Source organism: Peromyscus maniculatus, chromosome 8 (genome assembly GCF_049852395.1).
Source record: "Peromyscus maniculatus bairdii isolate BWxNUB_F1_BW_parent chromosome 8, HU_Pman_BW_mat_3.1, whole genome shotgun sequence".
Taxonomy (NCBI): Eukaryota; Metazoa; Chordata; class Mammalia; order Rodentia; family Cricetidae; genus Peromyscus; species Peromyscus maniculatus.
In genome coordinates this window covers 38,215,010-38,237,862 of record NC_134859.1, presented here as the reverse complement: position 1 = coordinate 38,237,862, position 22,853 = coordinate 38,215,010, and the positions used below count along the sequence as shown (strand labels likewise).

The window sequence follows — 22,853 nt, the reverse complement described above, 5'->3', positions numbered from 1 at the left end:
ACACCAAGCATGAGCAGCATTGCCTGGAGGCTCTGCTCTGTGGCAATGGAAATCTTTCAGCCAAGAGAGACTTCCCACACGCAGATTAATCTGTTGTATTCATCAAGACAGGCTCTGTACCTGGAGGTTCGAGAGCTAAAGCCCCCAGAAGACCCATGTTCAGGTTGTCCTTGATAGGAACAACCTGAGTCTATTTGGAAAATGCTATCTTAGGCTAGCGATGGCTTGGCAGTTAAGAGCACTTGCTGTTACACGCAACTCAGGTTCAGTTCCCAGCACTCACATGGTGGCTCACAACCATCTGTAACTCCAGTTCCAGGGAATCCAATGCCCTCTAATGGACTCTGTGGGCACCATGCATGCATGTGGTACATACAACATATATGTACACACACATGCAGGCAAATGCTCAGAAATATTAAATATATATCAAAAAAAGAAAAAGAAAAAGAAAAAGAAAAAGAAAAGAAGGAAGAAAATGCTTATCTTGACCCTGACCCCATCTTGAATCCTCTCCCTATGAGGCTTCCAACCTCAGGAGTATCCCCGTCCCTGTGTGGCCATCTTTCTGGCTCTAGCTGCTCTAATCAGACCTCCACCTTCCCAGAATGCTACTCGGCCCTGCTTTCTCCTGTAAAGTGCACTCTTACTTGAAGTGTTTTGTTTGTCTATGCTATAATAAAAAGGGCCTATAAGGCAGAAAGCATTAGAGCTAAGAAATGTCCCATGACGACACATGCCAGCCTGACTGAAGGGGCGGGTCCTCAGTGGGATCATAATAAGGAAGATGGAAAGACCCAGTGGCTCCCCTGGTGCTGGGGTTCAAACCCAGCGAATCTTCAAGTCAGTCTCACTCACCTCTCTCTCCACATACACTAGCCTTTGCCTGTTTCCCGACATCCCAAACCTTTTGCCTCCCAGGTCCCCACACGCCTTCTTCTTTGCCAAAATATGTTCCACAAATTTCCATTTAATTTTCAAGTCTCAACTGGCACGCTATTTCCTAAATGAAGCCTTTACTGAACCCCATGCCTGGGCAAATTCTTCAGTGTTTGTCTCCATGGTAACTAAATAACAATCTCTCCCATGCTTCAAGCGCATCTCCCAAGTCAGACCTCAGATGTCAGAACGGAGACCACATAGGACCAGCTCAGCAGTGTATGTGCATAGCAGTCTCCAGGATAATTAAAACTCAGAGGGAAAAAATAAACTTTGTCTCTAAGTTCCCTGACTACGCATCCTTAGAATGGGCTACTCCAGTGGAGAGAGGTAAACTGACAGCCTATGGATGAGGGGCAGGGGGCAGCAGGAGGGAAGCTGCCTACCCAGCCTCCCTCCGAGGAAACAGAGGCAGTTTCCATGTAAAAGCGCCTCCTGGCCACCTCTGCACTCTCCCGCTGGGACAGAGCCCCACCGTGGCTCTCATTCCCAAAGCTCAGAGTAGCACTGCATCCATCAGAAAGGACTCAGAGCATGCCACACAGACACACGTGAAAGATAGGGGCTGAGGAAATCAGCCAGCAAGAAGGACAGAACTCCAGGACTCCACTCTGATGAGGCTCTGTGGTCTCTGAAAGCAGGGTGGTGGTGGTGGGAAGGGATGCTGGAATTACTGCTGAATAGAAACAGAGCTTCCATTTTATGAGGTGAGAAGAGCCATGGTAACAGATGGTAAATGGTTCACATTAGGGATGGACTTAATAAATAATCACTGAAGCCCACGGAAGACTGTTATGATGGCAATTTTTATATTATGTATATTTTACCACAGCTTAAAAAAATGTTGTGTGGGGGGGTGGGGGGTGGGAAAGAGCCAGGGGGTAGGAGAAGGCTAAGCACACAGATGGGAACAAAAGCCAGCTTTTTATACTCTCGCCAGGAAGGGCACTGACTGACCACTCTGCAGCAGCTGATGCTGTGAGCCCTGATGGGGGTGGGATGTTCAGGAGCCCTCTGGCCCCAGGGTCTCCACAGGGCCCCCCTCGGGCGCACGCATCATACTCACGTAGTTTAGAAACGTGGCCACACGATTCCCAGTCCCTAAACGCTTGAAAGCATCTTGCTCATCGCTCTATAAAATTAAGGGAGAGGGAACAAATGGGCCCGGCCCGGTACTTACATAGTTAAGAAACGTCGCTAACCTATTTCCCTCCGTTTTGAGGCCGCTGTCAAAGGGTCGCTGAAACAGACAACAACTTTCATCCAAGTTTGCAACTAACTTACCCGCCACCCAAAGGATGGGGACCAAAAGGGTCGGAGAATGGTAAGTGTGCCTTCCTCCCACAGCACAGCAGGGATATGGGACAGGGCTACAAAGGGAACCCCAGAAAGAACACAGCGAAGGGTAGGGAGGTCAGAAAAGGTTTCACAGGGACCTAGAGAGATCTTTTGCTCTCTTATTGGGCCAAACACTCCCCTCATGGACAGGAAACAACCGGGCCCCACTGGGCTCCGCAGGTGCTTCACCAACAATATAGTTTTTCCCTGGCCAGGTGGTCGGTGGAGGAGGGATAATGTGGAAGCTGAGATGCTTCTAGAAGCTCCAACCTTCTCAAACCAGCCAGGGCAGAGCCCTCCAGAAATATCTATGATTGGGGCCTTACCCTAGAGAAGTCAAAGTGGGGTTCGTACTGTCCTCCCATTCCATAGTTCGCGACCTGGTGAGAGATTACAGCATTGAATTTGTCAGCAGTATGAACAGCTCCAGGGCAGCCCAACTCTCCATGAATACCATCTCCCTAGGCCTGAAAGCACCCCCAGCCTTCGTATGTGTGTGATCTATGTATGTGGTATACGTATATGGTGGGGTATGCACACGTCTGTGTGCATGCAGAGGCCAGAGAAGGATATTGTGTGTCCTGCTCCATCACGCTCTACCTTATTCCCTTGAGACAATGAACCTGGAGCTAACCATCACCCAGCAAGCCTGTGGGTGCTCTCCCCAGCGTTGGGGTGGCAGAAAAATGCTTAGCCATACTCTGTGTGGATGCTGGGGATGTGAACTCAAGGCTCATATGAGTACATATTCACTCTCCAGTTGGTGGTACTGTTTCTGGAGGGTGGAATCTTGGGGTCAGGCTGGCATAATTAGACCACTGGATGTGGGCCGTGAAGGTTTTCTCTGCTGTTGGTTCTGGCCAGCCCAAGCCCTCTGGCTTCTGGTCCAGCAAGACGTGAACAAGCTGTGTTTCAAGTTCCCACTGCCAAGCCTCCCCACCAGGATGGACTCAAACTGTGAGCCAAAGCAGACCTCTCCTCCATCAATTTGCTTCTGTTGGGTCCTTTGATTAGAAGAGTGAGTAATGGAGTAGGTGAGCCTTCTCAGACAGCCTGGGAACCTTGGGAGACCACCCAGCCCAACAGAACTCCTCCCAACTCCTCTGGCCCCAAGGGCCAGCCTACCTGCAAGAGTTCTGCGGTCTTCACTGTCAACCCCGTGATATGCTGCATGCGGCGGTTGACTCGGGCCACAACAGGGTCATCATCCTCCTCTAGCCAGGAGCTGAGCAAAGAAGAAAGGCATGGGCAGGCTTAGATGAAGTCCGATGATCCCTTCTCAGTCAAGGCCAGCACTAATGGGCAACACAGGGTAAAGGCCACAGGGAGAGGAGGTGCAGCAGGCAGGAGAAGAGGGCATCAGCACTCTTTTGCAACCTTGCTGGGAAGCCCCACCCCACCCCACTGCTACACCTGCTCACCTTTTGGAAACTCTGTAGCTGGCAACAGTGAGGACCCCTGTCTTGGGATCACGAACAGTGGCTCGTGCCAGCTAAAAGACAGGACAGAGTTACCTCTTTGGTTTTGGGTGTTTTCCCAGAGAACACTGATCCCAGGGGGGGCAGCCCCATCGGTGGGAAATATCTGTAGAAAGTGGTTCTTCTAGCCGAGGTCCCACAACACTGCAGTCTAGTCTACACTTTGCTCTGTGCTATGAGGCCTGGCCTCACCCTCCTTGCTCATTACCCACCTCTTCTGCTACTTGGGTCTATGCTGCCAGCACTGTTATGCCTATGAATTCTGCTCGGTCTGTACATGTATCCCCCAAACTTGGACTTTCTTGACAGGCCCACACCACACTGCCTGAGCACAGCTTTGATTCTGCCACACACAGACTGGGCCATCTCTGAGCTTCAACCCTCATGAGGCTTCTCTTGACATGGTCAAGTTTGCCCATGTTTTCCTTCTATCCAGACACAGTCTGCTGTACCTCCTGCCCTGCTGGGCTCCCACTGCTCAGTAGGTAAGACAGTTTTTCAGTCCTTTGGGGGCCCTCCCAGAGTCAACAGAGAAGACCACAGGAATCCGATGCAAATGAACTGCTATGCAGAAGCCACCTTTCATGGGCAACTACACACACACACACACACACACACACACACACACACACACACACACACGCCTTTCCTCTACCTCATCTCCCCAGTCTCCATATAAAGGCTTAATGGTACTGCCAGGAGGGATATACTTGTCCACAGCAAGAGTGCAGGTGCCTTCCTTGTGGTGTGGACTGTCCTAATGGGCTCACACGATGGTATGGACCAACATGTTCATGCAGAAGTATATATGGACCAGACAGAGTAGTGCTGACTCTTACTTCCAATAACTATCTGGCTGGTGCCCACTGTGTGCCAGGTGGTGACCGAGACACGACCCCTGCCTTCATATAACTTGGTCAGGTGGAGACAGTAGAAAACCAGCCAAGTAATTAAGATGGGTGCTGTGGGATGTTCTGTATGTCAAATTGCTCTGATTGGTCAATAAATAAAACACTGATTGACCAGTGGCTAGGCAGGAAGTATAGGCGGCACTAACAGAGAGGAGAAAAGAAAGAACAGGAAGGCAGAAGGAGTCACTGTCAGCCGCTACCATGACAAGCCACATGTGAGGATGCCGGTAAGCCACGAGCCATGTGGCAAGGTATAGATTTATGGAAATGGATTAATTTAAGCTATAAGAACAGTTAGCAAGAAGCCTGCCACGGCCATATAGTTTGTAAGCAATATAAGTCTCTGTGTTTACTTGGTTGGGTCTGAGCGGCTGTGGGACTGGCGGGTGACAAAGATTTGTCCTGACTGTGGGCCAGGCAGGAAAACTCTAGCTACAGATGGGTGAGCTTAATGTCCTGTGGAAGCACAGCCAAAAGGTTACAGCAGCTTGGGTACTGTTGAGAGCCGGGCCGATTCAAGGCTTTCTCTGAGACCTTTGTGTATAGAGAAGAAATGGACTTCCTTGTCTGATCCTTAGCAGATACAGTAATGGCCTGGGGCAAAGGTCTTGGGGAGCTGCAGCTTTGGGACCTCAGAACCAAACTCTGTGATTATTGGTCCCAAGGCTGTGTGCTCCTCTTTAATGCCCTAGCCCTTGAGAAAGCCTGTGTCCCCTTGTGAGAAAGCCTGTGTCCCCTTGTGAGAAAGCCTGTGTCCCTTGTGAGAAAGCCTGTGTCCCCGTGTGAGAAAGCCTGTGTCCCCTTGTGAGAAAGCCTGTGTCCCCTTGTGAGAAAGCCTGTGTCCCCTTGTGAGAAAGCCTGTGTCCTCGTGTGCAGCACTGCTTGATTAGCTTCCTGCTGACTTCGTCCCACTGTGTGAGAGCTTTGCAGGGGCACTGTCTCATTTCTCCCCTGGAAACAGTATATGAGATGCTGGACTTCTTAATAAGCTTGCCTGGCATGAGACGGAGTTTAGAGACCTCCGGAGCCTACCTGTTTGATCTTTACCTCTGAACCTTCCTCCTCGGGACCCTGCCCCCGAAGAAGAACCCGCTGGTCCAGGTGAGGGTACTATGTACATTATAGCACCAGGCAAGGACACTGGTGCAGAGGGCACTGGCTACAGGTCGAGGCGACATGATGTCATGAGATGGGAAGAGGCCGAAGGCACAGAGACCAGGGTCTGCTGCCATCTTATGGTCAAGCTGAAATGGGGACAGCCTTATGCAAGGGAGGGGCATTCACAATGGAATGGGAATGTAAAGACTATCAGGCCACCTTACGGAGAGAGCAGAATGAGGAGAAGACTAACAAAGTTGGAGCAAGAATCAGGGCAAGGGATGACAGTGGCCTGGGACAGGAGATGGCAGAGGGATGGAGAAGAGGAGCCACACCAGATATCTGGTCCGGAAGTAAATCGACCCATCTGATCACTTTGCCTCCTAACACTTTCCTATGACTATGGCGGCCAGCATACCCAAGGAAAGATGGTTTCCCAGGTTCCTATCTATGGTCCTTTTATCAGCCTAGTGGATGGCCATCCCTGCCCGATAACAGACACTGCCACTAGACTGTGAAAGCATCTGAGCCTCAGCATTGGCCTGGTGCCCAAAAAAGACTTTGGGCAGCTGTGCTCTGCCCTGGGGACAGACGGGGCTATTTTGAAAGCAGACTGAGGACTCACAGACAGCTGCCAGGCATTCCCCACAAGCCAAGCTAAGCTCACTGGCCCCACTTCAAAGCCAGAATAGCATCTGTCTGTCCTGGCCTCCGGAAAGGAGAGGTCAGCTCATGATGGCCAATGTGTATGGCTTGTCACACGGCTCCTGTTCAAAGACCAGTTATCCCAACGCCAGCCACCTTCTCCATCCCTGCTGCTCATGTATACATGTGCACAGAGAAAAATGTTCAATGTCCCGGACTAAGGCAGGTAAGGAATCTCTCAGGAGATTTTGGCTTGCCAGTGCCTCTCTTGGCTAGAAATCAGGCGACTAAGTTTTCTTCTCTGGAGGACTTTGGAACTGGCCATGAAAGTAACATGACAGGTCCTGGTTACAGTGCTCCATACCCATCGACTAGATTGACCCTCAGTCAATCCAATACCAGCAACAGATCCTGTCTCCTGACTGTCCTAGCTCTTCAAACCAAGCTGTTCCAAGGTGAGCTCCAGGGCCACTACAGTAACCCATCTTAGGTCTGTCCATGAGCAGAAGCTCTGGCCACCTCAGCCACTTCGATTCTACTACAAATAAAGCAATAGAAAGCCAGCTAATTCCTCCCTCCTGGTCACCTGTGACGGGAGAAAGCTGGAGCAATGGCAGCCCACAGTCCTCTTCAAGAGAGATTAAATGGGACCAAATCATCTATGAGCTAGAAACCCAAGAATAACTGTACCAACATGACCTGTATACAAGAACCAACAGTCAATGGCATATGTAGCAGCAAATACCAGTTGGATTTCTACAATACTCAGAAACAAGACAAGGAGGTCCATAGCAAAAATGTTCTAGAAGTTCCAGGCATCTCAATAAGATGGTCAAGGCAAAGGAGCTATAACTATTAGGGAGGATAAACTATTCTCCTCGCTTGCAGATGACAATTTGGTCAAGATAACCGAAGAAGGAGTAACTTCTACCACCACCTCTGACCTACACAGATCAGCTTCCTCAAGTTCAAGGGAAAATGAAAGCAGACCCAGAATCTGCAACAGACAACAGTTCACACACATGAAACACTGGAGACAGGTCCTACCACACCAATCAATGCTAGTTACCACTGGGAGATAGATTTCAAAAACCAATAGTTTGGCATATTGACTAGAAACGTGGCTCAGCTAAGAGTTGCCGGCCTGGCACATATGAGGCCCTGGGTTTGATTGCCTGCACTGTATAAACCAGGTGTGATATTATACATCTGTAATTCTAGCCCTCAGGAGGTGGAGGCCGAAGGATCAGAAGTTCAAGGTTATCCTTAGACATATATAAAACAAGTTTGAAGCCAGCCTCAACTATGTAAGATCCTACATTTAAATAAAAAGCTATCTAATAATTCAGTATATAATAGTGAATCAATGTAACAATGTAACAAATTAAATACTCCCAAGAAGAAAATTTACAAAAAAAAAAAAAAAAGCAACCAATGAGGAATAAGCTTAGTAAGAAATGTATTTGAACTGAAAATTTAAACATGAATAAGTAAAGATGAAGAATATCTAGATTGTACTGATGTACACCCTCCTCCAACTCCAACAGTTCACTCCACTTTTTATTATCTCACTGCAGCCCTCACCCCTCACTGCAGCCCTCACCCCTCACTGCAGCCCTCACCCTCACTGCAGCCCCCACCCTCACTGCAGTCCTCACCCTCACTGCAGCCCTCCTCCCTCACTGCAGTCCTCCTCCCTCACTGCAGCCCTCACCCTCACTGCAGTCCTCACCCTCACTGCAGCCCTCACCCTCACTGCAGCCCTCCTCCCTCACTGCAGCCCTCACCCTCACTGCAGCCCTCACCCTCACTGCAGCCCTCCTCCCTCACTGCAGCCCTCACCCCTCACTGCAGTCCTCACCCTCACTGCAGCCCTCACCCTCACTGCAGCCCTCACCCTCACTGCAGTCCTCCTCCCTCACTGCAGCCCTCCTCCCTCACTGCAGCCCTCACCCCTCACTGCAGTCCTCCTCCCTCACTGCAATCCTCCCTCACTGCAGTCCTCCTCCCTCACTGCAGTCCCCTCACTGCAGACCCCACCCTCACTGCAGCCCCCACCCTCACTGCAATCCTCCCTCACTGCAGCCCTCCTCCCTCACTGCAGCCCCCACCCCTCACTGCAGCCCCCAAACTCACTGCAGCCCTCCTCCTTCACTGCAGTCCTGATCAGGAGCTCCACGGATTCCACTTTTTTGAGACCATGCATTTCCTTAAAAACAATCCACACACTAGCCCTTCAACCAGGTGAAATGGCATTTGTCACTGAGCTTGCTCCCAGCATGACCTGCTATCATTCATCTTCTTGTCTATCCATCCTGGGTCCCTACTTTTTCTTCTCTCCTAGGTCATAAACCTACAATGTCAGCCAAAGTCCATAGCACGTCAATGTACTCACACTCACTATTTGTGAGACTGAACTGGTGCACAGACAAGCTGCCCCACAGAGGCAGAAGGAGGGACTGCACCCCACTTCACACAGTGCCCCAGCAGGACCCACAGAGACACCTACTTTGGGCTTCGCGATTTCCTTGATCCTCTCGATTTCTTCATCCGACATCACATCATAGTATCTGACGATGTGCGGGCTGTCCCACTCATCTTCCTCTTTGAAGGGGGCGATGAGGAGCTGTGGCACCCGGTTACCATGATGGTACCTACAGAAGAGCTTCTTCTGCCTCTGGGGCGTCTAGGGAGCAGAGAGCATAGGCCTGAGCACAGTGACCTTACCCTCAGTTCCAGCCAGCTGTCTGCGCACACTGGTTTCACCCTCCATGGCCAAGGCTGTCCTCAGCCTCACCACAGAAGAAAACCAGAGCAGGAAGTGACCTCACACAAACCATGCAGCTCCCCTTCTCTCCAAAAAGCACCTCATTTCCACAATTGCTGTGGCGGAGGGCACTTCCTGACCCTTTTCATGGAGATTTGATTAACCCTGAAGCACTGTGGATGGGGAGAAGCCTTTCCAGACAGAAAACAACTGGAAGCCAATCAGAGGCAGAGGAAAGGTGAGCACCTCCGCCATACTGAGCTGTGAGGACCAGCGGAACCCTAGGGCTCTCAAAAGCCCCAGTAAGTGTTGCCTTTTCTTACCATGGGTCTCATTTGTCATTTACACCATGACTTCCCTGGAGACCTGAGACATATCTACACCCATCATTTTCCTCAAACCAATCAGTCAAATGATAGGTAGGCACACTGGGTGGGGAGTACAGGAATGCCCTGGAGCATAGGAATTCTCCCTGGAGCACCCATGGAGACAATCTTCTGTCCTATGCATCAGAGAACACCCACCTATCAGCCTCAGCAGATGCTGAGAAAAGTGCAAATAGGCCGTGGAACCTCCCATGCTGCCTCCCCAGAGCCAGCACTCAGATCCCCAGCCAGGCCGCCACCGGCCCCTTCCCAGGTCTCACCAGTTTGATGCCCTCCCCACGACACAGGCTCTCATACACGTCCCTCTCGGGGAGGTAGTCCACAGGCCTCTCGTACAGGTTTTCCTGGGCTGCTAGTCCAGCTTCCGTCTGATTGAACAACGGTTTTTCTCTTTCTTCCTCCAACAGCCGCTCAAAGTACCGCAGATTCCCTCCAGCTCGTTCATGGCTCGGGTCTAGAAAAAACGAAACGTGAGGGGACGAGGAAACCACAAACATCTGTTAGGTCACTTACAGAAGCCGCTCTGTGTGCCGTCCCTCGCCCGGCAGCCCATTGGTAGGCTCCTCTCTGCTGGCTGCACCACCTCACCAGGGTGTGCCAGCCAGAGCTGAAAAGCCAACAGAGGCCCTTTCATCTTGTCCAGGGATGAGGGAGACGTGTCATTAAAGCGGAGCACATTTAGCTAGTAACTAGGGGTTTAGACAGAACTCAGAACTTGCGGGGACCTCCAGGAGATCTCCGGGAGTTCTGCCTCCTCCTTGTGATTGGCTGTAGCTACATGAAGCCATTCCCCAGAGTGCAGCCGGGTCTAGGGATCACATCACACACTGGCTACAAATAGGAGACAAGCTGAGATACTGGTTTAAAAAAAAAAAAGGAGGGCCACAAGGCAGGCCAGATGGCTCAGCAGGTAAAGGTGCTTACTACCAAGCCTGGCAACCTGAGTTCAATACCCAGGATCCACATGGTGTAAAAGGAGAGAATTGACTCCCTAGAGTTGGCCCCCGACCACTGTGGCACTTTACATTCACCCACATACACAATAAATGAATGAATGAATGAATAAATAATAAATGTAATAAAGTTTTATTTAAAAATAGAAGAGTCACAGCTCTGGCGGACAACACAGTATCTGAAGCCACAGCCATGGCAGGATTTCTACATCACTCCCCAGATAACGAAACTGAGTCTCAAAGATGTTCAGTGACTTAAGATGAACCCACACAGAAGAGTCGGGGGGGCCCTGACTCCCTGTCCAGGGCTCTTATTAACTCTCGTGACAGATTCTACAAGACTCTCTACCTACGTTGGCCTTGCAGGATGCTCAAATGCTAGCTGACCTCACAGGCAGGCCCCCTGGAAAGCACTGGTAAAGTCAAGTCTTCACTGCCCTGTGAAACTCCAGACAACATTCCCACATATTAGGAAAAGGTGCAATTAACAGGCTTTAACGAGTGCGTGGAGCCTTGGTCTGTCCCACATCACAAGACAGACAGAGTACAGATGGCATGCTAAGTCCCACTTTTGACCCCAGGCCACTAATAGCCAGAATTACTGTCACATCAGCAATCCAGAAGTATGGCTTGCTTCTCCATCTGTATTTTTACAGCGAAGGGTCTACCCTGCATAACGGTACAAGCACCACAATACTAGGTCCTTATTTTTAAAAGTGCCACTGTGTGCATGCATGTTGCACATGCACTTGCACACACGTGCCCATGCGCATGCATGTGCAACACACATATATACACACAAGGATGTCACAGGCCTTTGAATAGCCATCACCCGTTGGGCATTGGCCTAACATCAAGACTGTGGGGAGGAGCTAGTCAGCAGTTGGAAAGGCGGTTGAAATCACTGAGACACTCATCACTGCCCAGGTGACAATCAAACTGATTCAGTTCCAAGAGATGATGGAGCAATGTGGCCAGAAGGGTCAAGTTCCTTTGCTAGGTCTGGTCCCTAACCTCCTTACCAAGAGACAGCAGGCGGCGGGTGAGCTCCACAGCACGGTGCAGGTCACCCAGCTGGAAGACGGCATAGCTCAGGTAGTCCAGCACCAGGGATTTTGTTATGGTAGCCTCCTCCCCAGCATCTAGCTGCTTCAGCACCTGCTCCATCCACAGCACCGTGTGATAATAGTCTCCTTCATTGTAGGCTGAGCGGCCCATCCCAAAGCAGTCATCCACACTCAGCATGGCCTGGTACTTGGTTCCTGTAGCAGGAAAAGCAACCGTCAGGCTCTGAAATGCCTCTGGGTTAAGACGGAAGATGCGCACTTGGGAGAAATGCTTGGGCCACTACCCAAGCAAAATCCCACCCAGACTTCAGGCCACACACCATGAAATGCCATCAATGCAATGAGCATAAAGAGGTTGGTTTAGCTTAGGTTAGAGTTCAGAGTCAATCTCTAAGCCTCAGACTCCTTCTCTCGAGTGGGAAGGGGCTTTGTGACAGGCAGTTCAGGAATCCCACCAAGACATGGCCCTGAGATCAGTGGATATAGGTCCTGTGGGTCAAAACAGGAGAAGATGCGTGGAGGGCAGCTGGCCATGGAAGTCTGAAGAGCAGAAAATGTAGGTGAATTTAAGAACGGAATTCAGGTGACATGAAAGCCATGGACAAGGGCAGTCACATGTAGAAGAGTCTGAAAAAGGCAAGGACAGAGAAGGTCTGAGGTTAGACCTCAAGGGAACATATATGCAGTGACATGAGAAGGTACTAAGAGGATACAGGTAATAGAACAGGTGACGGATACCAATGGCGACAAAGAACCAAGGCTACAATCCAGCAGGGACATTGGAGCATCAGCTCAGCAGGCCTCATGTCTAATGGGACATTTGTTGTGGAAAGTGATCATGAAGACGGTTTCAACCTGAGGAACAGCAGCAGCTTTAGGGAGATGCAGAGCTTCAGCCAGGCTTGGGATGGCAAAGACGACGTGTTCCTCCTCGAATAATGAGAAAGCAGATCCCACAGAATGAGGAGGGCTAGGACCTCCCTGCAGCCACACGCAGCTCCCTACTAACAGCTATCGGGTGTGGATGGCATGCTAGAACTACTTGTGCATCATTCTCTTGGCCTGAGGGCCACCATGGGCCTCTCCCCAGGAGGGAACCCCGCTGCAGGACGACAGCTGCTGCAGAGACCACGGTCTGTTCATCCTGGTGACCCAGAATCTGACAACCAGGATAGAATGTCAGGAAAGTAAACACAAGGAGGAGTCATAGGCGGGCCAAGCATTAGGGGCCTTATGGGAACTTTCCTTTCTCCACCGGTCTCCAAGGGTCTCCACTGACTCCGTGGACCCAGGAGCCTATCACAACAGCCTGTGTAACAAAGATAAGCAAGCTGTGCCCTGGGCCTGGACCAAGCCTGGTCTATGTGGACCTTGCTGCATACTTAGCAGTTGTGCGACTCTGGACAAGTTACCCCACCTCAGATTCAGTCCCCTACCTAAATAAATACAATATCTACCCAAATCTCTCTAAATAGAGACACCAGCATCAGTTTTAAGGGACTAGTGCCAAAAATTCAACGAGATGACATATGAAGATGCTGCCCCGGGATGTGAAAGACCAGCGGCTACAATCAACATGTCCTGTGAACGCCAAGAATGTGAAGAATGACTTCCAGAACTCGGCACCCTCCTCAGAAGGAAACTCAAGTGCCTGCTCCATCAACAGTGACAGCTAAGCTGAGCACTCAAGGACTATGGGACAGGGAGGATCCACACGGGTAAGGGTAAGAGAGCTGAGAGATGCTGGGAACAATGTCCCACCGAGGCAGTGGTAGCTCACAGACCATCACTTATAGGCAGACTTCGGGGTCACTTCTGAAAGCTAAGCATTGAACTCAAATGGATACATGTGTGCTTAGGAGCACACAGAAAATTATCCTAAGTTTGTTGGAGATATGGAAGGTCAGAGGGCATTAGAGAGACAGAATCCATAGACTTTAAGGTTATGGCTCAGGCTGCCAATGGGCAGAGGTGCTTTTTGCTAAGATAACAGGCGAAGACAGAGGGCAACCAGTTCAAAACCAGATGGGAATTTCAACTTGGCACACATTGAATGAAGTTTGTGCAATCCACAGAATGTCCAAGTAGAGGTGTCTCCAGGCACTGTCCTACCCTGGTTGGAAGCCCAGAGACACGCCTTGACTAGAAACACAGGTCTGCATGTCATCCACATAGGGCAACACACCAAGTGATGAAAACAGCGCAGCTCACCTGGGGAGCGGCTCACCTGGGGGAGGGGCCCACCTGGAGAGGGGCTCACCTGGGGGAGGGGCTCACCTGGGGGAGGGCTCACCTGGAGAGGGGCCCACCTGGGGGAGGGGCTCACCTGGGGGAGGGGCTAACCTGGGGAGAGGCTCACCTGGGGAGAGGCTCACCTGGGGAGGGACTCACCTGGGGAGAGGCTCACCCGGGGGAGGAGCTCACCTGGGGAGGAGCTCACCTGGGGGAGGGGACCACCTGGGGAGGGGCTCACCTGGGGGAGGGGACCACCTGGGGAGGGGCTCACCTGGGGGAGGGGCTCACCTGGGGAGGGGCTCACCTGGGGAGGGGCTCACCTGGGGGAGGGGCTCACCTGGGGAGGAGCTCACCTGGGGAGGAGCTCACCTGGGGAGGAGCTCACCTGGGGAGGAGCTCACCTGGGGAGGGGCTCACCTGGAGAGGGGCTCACCTGGGGGAGGGGCCCACCTGGGGGAGGGGCTCAGAGCCAACAGGGGGTGGAGCTCTGGAGAGTAACTCCCTTTGCCCTCTGCCCCCACTCAGGACACTCAGGGGCCTGTTAACTGTGGAAGGAGGCTGTCAGGAGACAGCACCCTTCTCCCACCAGCCACGCCTCACAGCTACAAGGTCAAAAGCTTCCCAGAATTACCTTCTCACTCTGCCTCATGGTCGGGTTTGGCCCAACACCTGACTGAAGCAGGAATGGAGAGAACCCTCCTCCCCCTGCCAGCTCAGCACAGTCCTCCACACCAAGACCCTGGCCTTGAGTAGCCAGCCACAGGGCATCCAAGGAGGAAGACAGCCCCTGCATCACCTGGCTCTCTCTCTGCTGCATCTTCCCTAGCTCCAAAGAAGGGAGGAGGTATTTAAATTATGATGAGGCCCAACTGAATTCTTGGATTTATTGGTCTCAAATAACCCCTAAACCCTGTAAGTTTATAATCACTAGCACTAGGCAGCAAGCAGGGAAAAGGCCAATTAAAAAAAAAAAAAAAAAAAAAAAAAAAAAGAGGAATGAATGGCCAGACACATGTGAAAAGAGAAAAAGCAGAGATCGGCACCCCAGAATCCAGGACATCAGACAGAAAGAAACCATCTGAACCAGACGCTACTCCGAAGTTAGAGGGTGTTTGCTGGTAACCTGCCTGCTGGCTTCACTGGCCCTGTGCTCTTGGTGACTTTGAAGAACAGGATCACAGAGGAGAGACACAAAGGCACTGTGGGGTCAGGAGTACGTGAGAACGGGAGGGAGGCAGAGAAAATAAATCACTACCCAGCAGCCTCAGCAGGAATGACAAAATGGACTCAAAGGAGCATTGGATCTAAAGAAGTATGAGAGATGGGGGGCTACAGAGCCTTCATGTGAAACCGAGAGGGGGGATCATGCAGGGGAAGGGGGACATAAACTGGAAATGGGGAAACAGGTGGGGCTATACGTGAACTCAGAGAGAGAGCGCAGAGAGGCAAGGACAGAATGGAAGGGGAGAGACTGACTAGGGGGACGTAGGACAGAAGCAGCGAGTCCCCAGACCAGCCTTGGGCAGAAAGCAACAAGAGGCTGGGCATGGAAGCAGGTCTGCCAGCAGATGGGCAATTTTCCGGGAGTGGATGCTGAGGGAGACTCCTGATCCACAGCCTCCTTCTCTAACACCAGAGGAGAAGTCTTGGCTAGTAGCTGAATCAAGACATTGAGGTAGGGGTTGACACATGGGAGACTGGCATCCAATGGGAACCCCAAAACCGACACCAACACCAACAGTGCCTAAGTCCATCTGACCTGTCCAGACACTGAAGAGACGTAAGTAAACGAAGGTGCATTACCTGGAAGTTCCCCTCTAGAAATCGTGTCTGGGTCCAGTTTGTACGTGTCCTGAAGTCTCATCAGCGCTCTGGCAGCTCCAGACTCGTCCTCATCAGTGGGGAAGAATTGCCGCTGGACTGAGAGATTGGCGACGAAACCTTCCAAGTGACAGTGAGAAGAGAGGTCACTCTTAATCCAGGGGATAGCATTCTACCTGGGACCAGAGGCAGTCACTAGAAGGTCTCTTAGCTAACGGGATTTCCCTGTCCCTTCCCTCAAAGGCTGTTGGCGGGCTGTAGGCTCAGCGATGGAACACCTGCCTGGCATGTCCTGGGGAGCCCGCACCAAAATAATAGTAAGAACAACAAAGCTGCCTCCTCCTTCAGGAGGCCCTCCTGGGGGCTCCTCGACAGAACTTCTTTCTTAGCCTTCCCTGTACTGTTCATTTGGAGCGTAAAGGCTCGGCACACAGCTTAGCACTTAAGAGTCTGGAGTTGGGGTATGTGCTTGTGGCACCAAGACCATAGCCCAGAGCCTAGACAGATTTGACCACTGAAGTGGCCCCAGGTGGCTTTGCCAGAGCCACAAGCCAGAGCCACAACTCCCTATATTCCAGGACTCCGGGCCTTGCCATGCTAATGATTCAGGCCTTTGTATCTGCTAAGAACTGAGGACTGGAAGAGGAACTCGGACGCATTCCGGCCCGGCCCTGGCCCCTTTCCAAGAGTGTTACACTCGCTGCCACCTCTTCTCATCACGGCAAGCTGGGGTCCAGGGATCAACAAGCTGCTACATTATCTTCTTCCCAGCTCTATGGTCAGGAACTCTGAAGACGTTAGCATCCATGAAAAAGAAGGCAAGCCCTCCAGAAACAGCCACTCTGTACTGTCAGGGTTCCCTCTTAGTTCAGGGGCAAGCATCCAAACATTAGAGACAAACAGAAATGACTGCTCTCTGGGCCTGTCCCATCACCTTCCAGGTAATCATAGCTTCCAGATATTAACGGGCGGTTGTTCGGGGACAAGATCAGACAGCAAATCATGTGCATCAGGACAGGCTTCCTCGCCTACCTCTCCAGCAAGCAGGAGGAACAGCCTGTTCTGAGCTGTTCTGAGCAGCAGGCCCAGCCCAGGAAAGGGGGGGGGGGGGGAGAGTCTGGGAAAGGCAGTGGCTTCTGGAGGCGGTGAGCTGACAGGCACAGCTCCAGCCGGGCTGAGCTCACCAAACCCTCCCCGGAGACTACCCAGCCCCCAGCCAAGCCCAACCCCAGTGGGTCACGTGGCTGTAACCAGTCTCAGCCAGAGAGACAGCTAGTCTGAAGCTAATCAGCACTCCCAGCTCAGAGAGGAGGCCCAGCTTGAGGCTGGGAATCCCGTGGCCCACCTCCAGCCCACCCTTCCATTACCAAGATCCTCTCCTCTGGATAACAGGAACGTGTTCACACAGAGAAAGCACTACACTAGAAAGAGCCCTTAGCAAATCCGTGTTCTGCCCTGCAAATACCATTTCTAGGAATTTAACTTAGAAAAATAATCGGAGGCAGACACCAAAATGCATGTAAGGAAGGGCTGAAAATTTGGAAACAACCCAGGGACAGTGAGTTGACCAGGCTTGCTGAGTATCGCTGTGACAGACGACTATCCAGCCATTACAATCATGCCACAGCTTAATGGCATCTGCAGAAGCTGGGAAAGCCAGGACTGGGCACACGTTTATGTTGAACCCACACATGTGGTAAAAGACATACACAGGAAAGAATTCAGACGAAGCCTCCACTTCCCCAGCTGGCCTCAGCCCCGACACTCAGCGCGCTTGACTCACACATAAGCAGGTTCATTCTTTCTGGTGTATGTATGCATGTGTGGTGTTTGTAAATGTATGTGTATGCATGACCTCACGCGGGAGGGTGCACACGTATGCACTGGATGTGTGTGGAGGCTTGAATTTGAAGTCCTGTGCCTTCTTCAATCACCCTCTACTAACTCACTGAGGCAGGTCTCCAGCTGACCCCAGAGCTCACTGATCAACTAGTCTAGCTAGCCAGCTTGCCCAGGGGAAATCTCTGCCTCCAGACACACTTGCCTGGGGATCCAAACTTCAGTCCTCACACTGGCATGGTGAGGGCTTTCCCCCCTGAGACATCTCACCAGCCCAAGATTACAGGGTTTCTTAAATATTCTTTCAAGCTTATTTTATGTGTACGAATGAGTATTTTGTCTGCATGTATATCTGTGTGTCAGGTGCACCTGGTGCCTGCAGAGGTCAGAAGAGGGTGTCAGATTATCTGGGACTGTAAATACAGATGGTTGTGAACCATTATACAGATACTGGGGACCAAACGTGCTTCTTCTGCAAGAGCAGCCAGTGCTCTTAACCCCTGCGTGATCTCTCCATCCCCCAAGATTACAATCATAATGGTGCGTATCTTGGAGCAATTGGATTAAGCATCATGATTTCTATGTGATAAAGTTTGTGTTCCCGAAGTGTGTTGTCAAAAGTATATTTAGAAAATGAAGCATAATTAGAAAATGTCATTACCAGGAAACATTACAAAAGAACAGGAAATGATTGTTACAACATTTTAAAAACCAACCAACAAGGACAGCACCAGGCAGAAGCAGACAGGCACACAGACACAGCCGATCCCCGTTCACTGCCCCTCACCGGCAGCCGAGTCCTGCAGGACCAGGTCCCCCAGTGCAGGCCAGTCTGTGTTCAACCGCTTCACCAGCTTATAGGCATTCACAGGATGAGCCAGGTAGCCCTCAGGGTCGGCAGCTGACTTGCTGGTCAGAGCTTCCATCTTGCTGGCCCAGCTGTAGAACCAAAGGGGAAGAAAGACTGCCACACCCACCCACACAGGCTGGTAATTTCCCTGGTGGGGTCCAGAGTTCTTTCATCAAGAGATAATAAAATGTGAATATAGTAACTTCCTAGATACCCTTAGCCCTTAATCTAGGCAAGAGCTGGGAACTCCAATGTAAATTAAAGTGTGTTAAGTAGAAAGGAAAACAGCGGTTGCTTCTTAACCCGTATACTCAGCAACTCTGAGGACTAGCACAAGTTAACTGCAGGTCAGCTCCCCTGGGTCACCCCTCAATGACTTCCTCTTACAGATACAGGGATGGGCTTGGGAAGCTGAGCAGTAGGGATGACCTAGTGTGGGGTCTCAGGACACTGGGCACCTCTTAATCTTGGAGAGCTTGGCTTCCTCCACAAGGATGTACTCCTTCAGAGACTGCACGAGGTCCTTCTCTGCGTAAATCAGGTCAGTCATGTGCCCTACAAGAGAGAAGCAAGGGCCAGTGAGAAATGGACGAGGAATGGCCTGCCCAAAATACCAGAAGTGAATAACCCCAGCCAAGGGCATGTCAGTAAACCAGGAATCCCGGGGACTAGGAGTTAAAGGTACCTAGTCACTCGCATGGCCATGACCCCCAACCTCAGGAAGACAGATGCTGAGGTGTCAAGAGGACGCCTGGGCAAAGTGAAATGCACTGGGGACTACGGAATGAGGAGTTCTGTCACCTGGATGTCCTGTCATAGGGGGAATGGACATCCTAAGGGTTCATCAAACGGAAATCAGCTCTCTACTTTCAGTTGAGAAGGGGAGACTCTGGTCCTTGGAACAGAGAATGTCTGCGGCTTAGACCACCCTCTTGCCAGGGACCAAAAAAGCCCTGAAAGCTACTTGCAGTCTGCACTTTCAGAGAGGAGGGTCCAATTCAGAAAGCTGCCTCCCAAGACATGCGTTATGTTCATCAGGATCTCGTGGGGGTCTGGGGGAGGAGAACCTTCCTAAGTTCCACTTTCCCTGGACTGGCCACAATCAGTGACTGAACCCTGAACGAGCCTCAGGCAGTGACATCCCCTTGACTCAGCTGAGAGCCGCTTAGGTGAACCGGAGTTCTGGTGCCACATACCAATAGAGGTGAAGAATTCTGCCTGCACCCAGCTCAGGACACCAAACCAGGACATCAGCAACACCAATACCTGGAGCTTCATGATCGGAAAGGGCAGTATCTGCAAGACATTCAGAACAGTCATCAGATGGACACCGTGGAAAGAGCACCTTCAGTTGGACATGGGTGGAGCATGCCTGTAAATTCAGCACTGAAGAGACTGGATTAGCAGGAACAAAGTTCAAGGCCACCTGAGCTACACAGCAGGACCCTGTAGTGGGGTGGGGACAATTTATGTGAGAAGACACATCCATACATGCTATGCACACACACACACACACACACACACACACACACACACACACACACACCCTCAAATATGTCACTAAATAAGGCATTCAAGATCGCCCAGGGGAGGGGCCACAACATGGAACCAGGGACACGTGCTCAATTCTGGCTCCTACCTGGGTTCTGTTTTATTTTGTTTTCCTTTTTAGAGATAAAGTCTCACTATGTATGGATAGACACCAAGATAGCCTAGAACTCACAACCTTCCTGCCTCAGCCTTCCGATTGCTAAGATTACAAGTGTGTACACCTGGCTTCCTGCCTGTCTGTCTGTCTGACTTTCTAATACATACGCCAGGATAGTGTCAAGAGCCGCATGTAGGAGGATCCAATTCCAAGAGTTGGTTCCCAGGACGTCAAATCATCGGGGTTTCATAGGGGAAGAAGCAACTCTGCAAGATCTACTCTCCCCAAACCAGTGATGGAGGCCATCCAGAATGTGAAAAGGGGCCTCAGGCAGGGACCTCCCTTTGTACTTGAACTGAGGGTGGCCCAGACACAAGAGTCCTATTGCCACATATCAATAAAGGTGAAGAATTCAAGGACCTGGGTCCTGTCCATAAGAAAGTGACAGTACAGAACAGACAATGGCCAAGAGAACTGAGACAATACAGCCCGGGGGCCAAGCCAAGCTGGGGTATATAGAAGATGGTCAACAGAAGAAGGGGAAAACTGACCTCTGCCAGTCTGCACCTGCCACAGAGGGGCACTTCTGAACAGGCATGGCTCCTCCTGGAGTGGGGATCTAGACAGACACCTTCCCTGGCCACTCCCTACTCATTCACAAATATTTACTTACAACCCAGACATTCCAGGCACCGAGCTAGGCGCTCAGGCTACAAAGGTGAATCAGTCACACACAGCCAAAACACTGGGGCCGGGCTGCCAACATGGGTAAGAAGAGGCCAGGCCCTGCCTTCTCATCCGCCTAGAAATAGAGACAGTTCTGAGGGACGCAGCAGCCACCCGGGGCAAGCTTCCCTGGCAGCGGGCCTAAGCACACAGTGGAGACTGCAGACATGTCTCCCATCTAGCCATGCAGCCCAGAACGTGTTGGAGGGCCCGCACCCCACTGAACCCTTATTCAGCCTGTCCCTCCTCTTCTTGTTCCAACTCAGCCAAGGCTCTGACATGGCTCAGATGGAAATTTACTAAAAAGAAAGCAAAGAAAATAAATGAAACACAAATGCCCAAAACTATGTAGGAGAATCTCAGAGTCAGGAGGATCTCTGAGGTAGGGGCCAGCCAACTGCCCCTCAGAGCGGGGGTGATAAGAGAGCAGGGGCCAGACAGGAGGACCAGAGCAGATCTGGATGAAGTGGAGGCTCCATGCCTCTCCCAGCTGTGTGGCCAGTTCCAGTGCATACCTAGTCAGAAGTCAGGCAGCCTGGTCAGGGAAAGGGGAAGCCTTTTCATTTCTTTCGAATACCACCCACGGTTCACACCTTACAGCGACCCGACCGACCGAGCTGACCCCGGGAGAAAGCAGCCCGGTTTCTTTAGTACATGAATGCTGGCTGTCATTTCTCTGGAATGTGCCGCCTGGCTTAGATGAGCCCATCCACAGATCCTGGCCTGGAGACACAGCCTCAGAGAGTCACACACAGGCTTCAGGAAGTGACTTACCAAGAGCCCTCAATGTCCTGTTCCAGCAAGGGAAGACAGGTATGAAAACCCTGCTGGTCCAAGCAGCTCTCAGGCTGCCATATCAACACTGCCATTCTAAGCAGGGGCATCTGCTCATTTCTCTGACCCCGGGGTCCCTGAAGTCAAAAGGCTTTGTATAAAAGGTCGCCCAAGCAGGGTCAGGTGGGGCGGAGGCATTTACCCAAGTGTAACTGCCCTCTACAACATGGAGAATGCCAGCTCCCGTCTCATAGCTACACCCAGCACTCACCCAGGACAGAGAAAGTGGGAATCCGTGTCTGCCCAGGGCCAGTGCTGCCAAAAGCCTTCCCAGGAGCCCTCAGAAATCCATGAAGAGCAACACAGGAGTTGGTCATGGCCAAATCCCCTTTTATGAAAACACGGCACCAAATGAGAAGCGTTGAGATTTATGAGCTGCACCTCGGGGTTTAGAATAATGTCTGTCCTGTAGCAAGCATCCAATGAGGTATTCTTCATCATAGATTTGTTCAGATGAAAAAAACTGCAACTAAAGGGCTTAGACTTTGTACAGTAGATTAATATACACTGTGTAACAATAAACACTCCATGGCCATCAACACGGAATGATCAAAGCAGACTGGCAAAGGCCAGCCCTCAATAACACATACGGTATGTTCCATTTTTTGGAAAGGTAAAAAATGATGTATGTATAAATATATAAAAGGATTATAATCGTATCTCCATGAAGCAATTTTATTTTTCTTTTTTATGTTTGTTTTCCTGATCTTTCTACAAGAAATTCTACTAGAATTTAAAACGTACGTATTTTTGTAATATGCTTAATATGTGAAGGAAACAAAGTAGGCCCTTCTCAACTGAACCCCAAAGGGGCTTTGGCAGTCCCGGTGTCTGGACCCCTATGGGGAGGTCTTGCAAAACCTGCCAATGTCCCAGCGACAGTAATTCACCCACCAGGCGGCTGGCACCATTTCTCAGCATGGTGATTCCAAGACATACAACCAGAGGTCCTGTAGCGAGCCTGCTCTTTGGAAAGTTCATTTATAACCTGGCCAAGTAGCCATGGAAAGATGTTTCCAGCTGCAAACCAGCAGCGTCCTCAGCTTCTCCCCTTACCTCATCGGGGAGGACCCTCTGCCAAGCTCCCAGCTGCAGCCCAAATGCTACAGCTTGTGTTTTAACAAAGCGTTTTAACAGCCTAGAGACAGAACATGCATTTGCAAATAGATTTCACCTGGCACTGGGCAAAATGCTGTTTGCCTTCAGTGAAGGGATAAGCCCCGCCCGCCGCCCCCCCGCCACCCGAACAGGGTTCTTTAACCCCCCTTTCCCACCATGGTCCTGCCTGCCACACAATGGCTAACTCTAGGCTGGCAGA

General features: G+C 51.1%; 1 protein-coding gene across 10 annotated transcripts in view; it reads right to left on the bottom strand.

Moving 5' to 3' along the window:
- P4ha2 (prolyl 4-hydroxylase subunit alpha 2) overlaps positions 1 to 22,853 on the bottom strand; it is a 39,832-nt gene that overhangs the window by 2,929 nt on the left and 14,050 nt on the right. For 6 of the 10 annotated variants that reach the window (XM_042284003.2, XM_076578383.1, XM_076578382.1 and 3 more), the window contains exons 3-13: positions 19,524 to 19,623; positions 18,786 to 18,882; positions 18,265 to 18,416; positions 15,621 to 15,758; positions 11,538 to 11,777; positions 9,823 to 10,016; positions 8,919 to 9,095; positions 3,699 to 3,769; positions 3,403 to 3,502; positions 2,604 to 2,657; positions 2,006 to 2,071 (exon numbers count right to left, since the gene is read on the bottom strand). In XM_042284003.2, coding sequence (XP_042139937.1) covers positions 2,006 to 2,071; positions 2,604 to 2,657; positions 3,403 to 3,502; positions 3,699 to 3,769; positions 8,919 to 9,095; positions 9,823 to 10,016; positions 11,538 to 11,777; positions 15,621 to 15,758; positions 18,265 to 18,416; positions 18,786 to 18,882; positions 19,524 to 19,605 — 1,371 coding nt within the window. In that variant the 5' untranslated portion in view covers positions 19,606 to 19,623. Of the gene's footprint in view, positions 1 to 2,005; positions 2,072 to 2,119; positions 2,180 to 2,603; positions 2,658 to 3,402; positions 3,503 to 3,698; positions 3,770 to 8,918; positions 9,096 to 9,822; positions 10,017 to 11,537; positions 11,778 to 15,620; positions 15,759 to 18,264; positions 18,417 to 18,785; positions 18,883 to 19,523; positions 19,624 to 22,853 lie in introns of all 10 variants that reach the window. The other 4 variants (XM_076578385.1, XM_016003449.3, XM_076578384.1 and 1 more) reach the window with 2 other exon arrangements.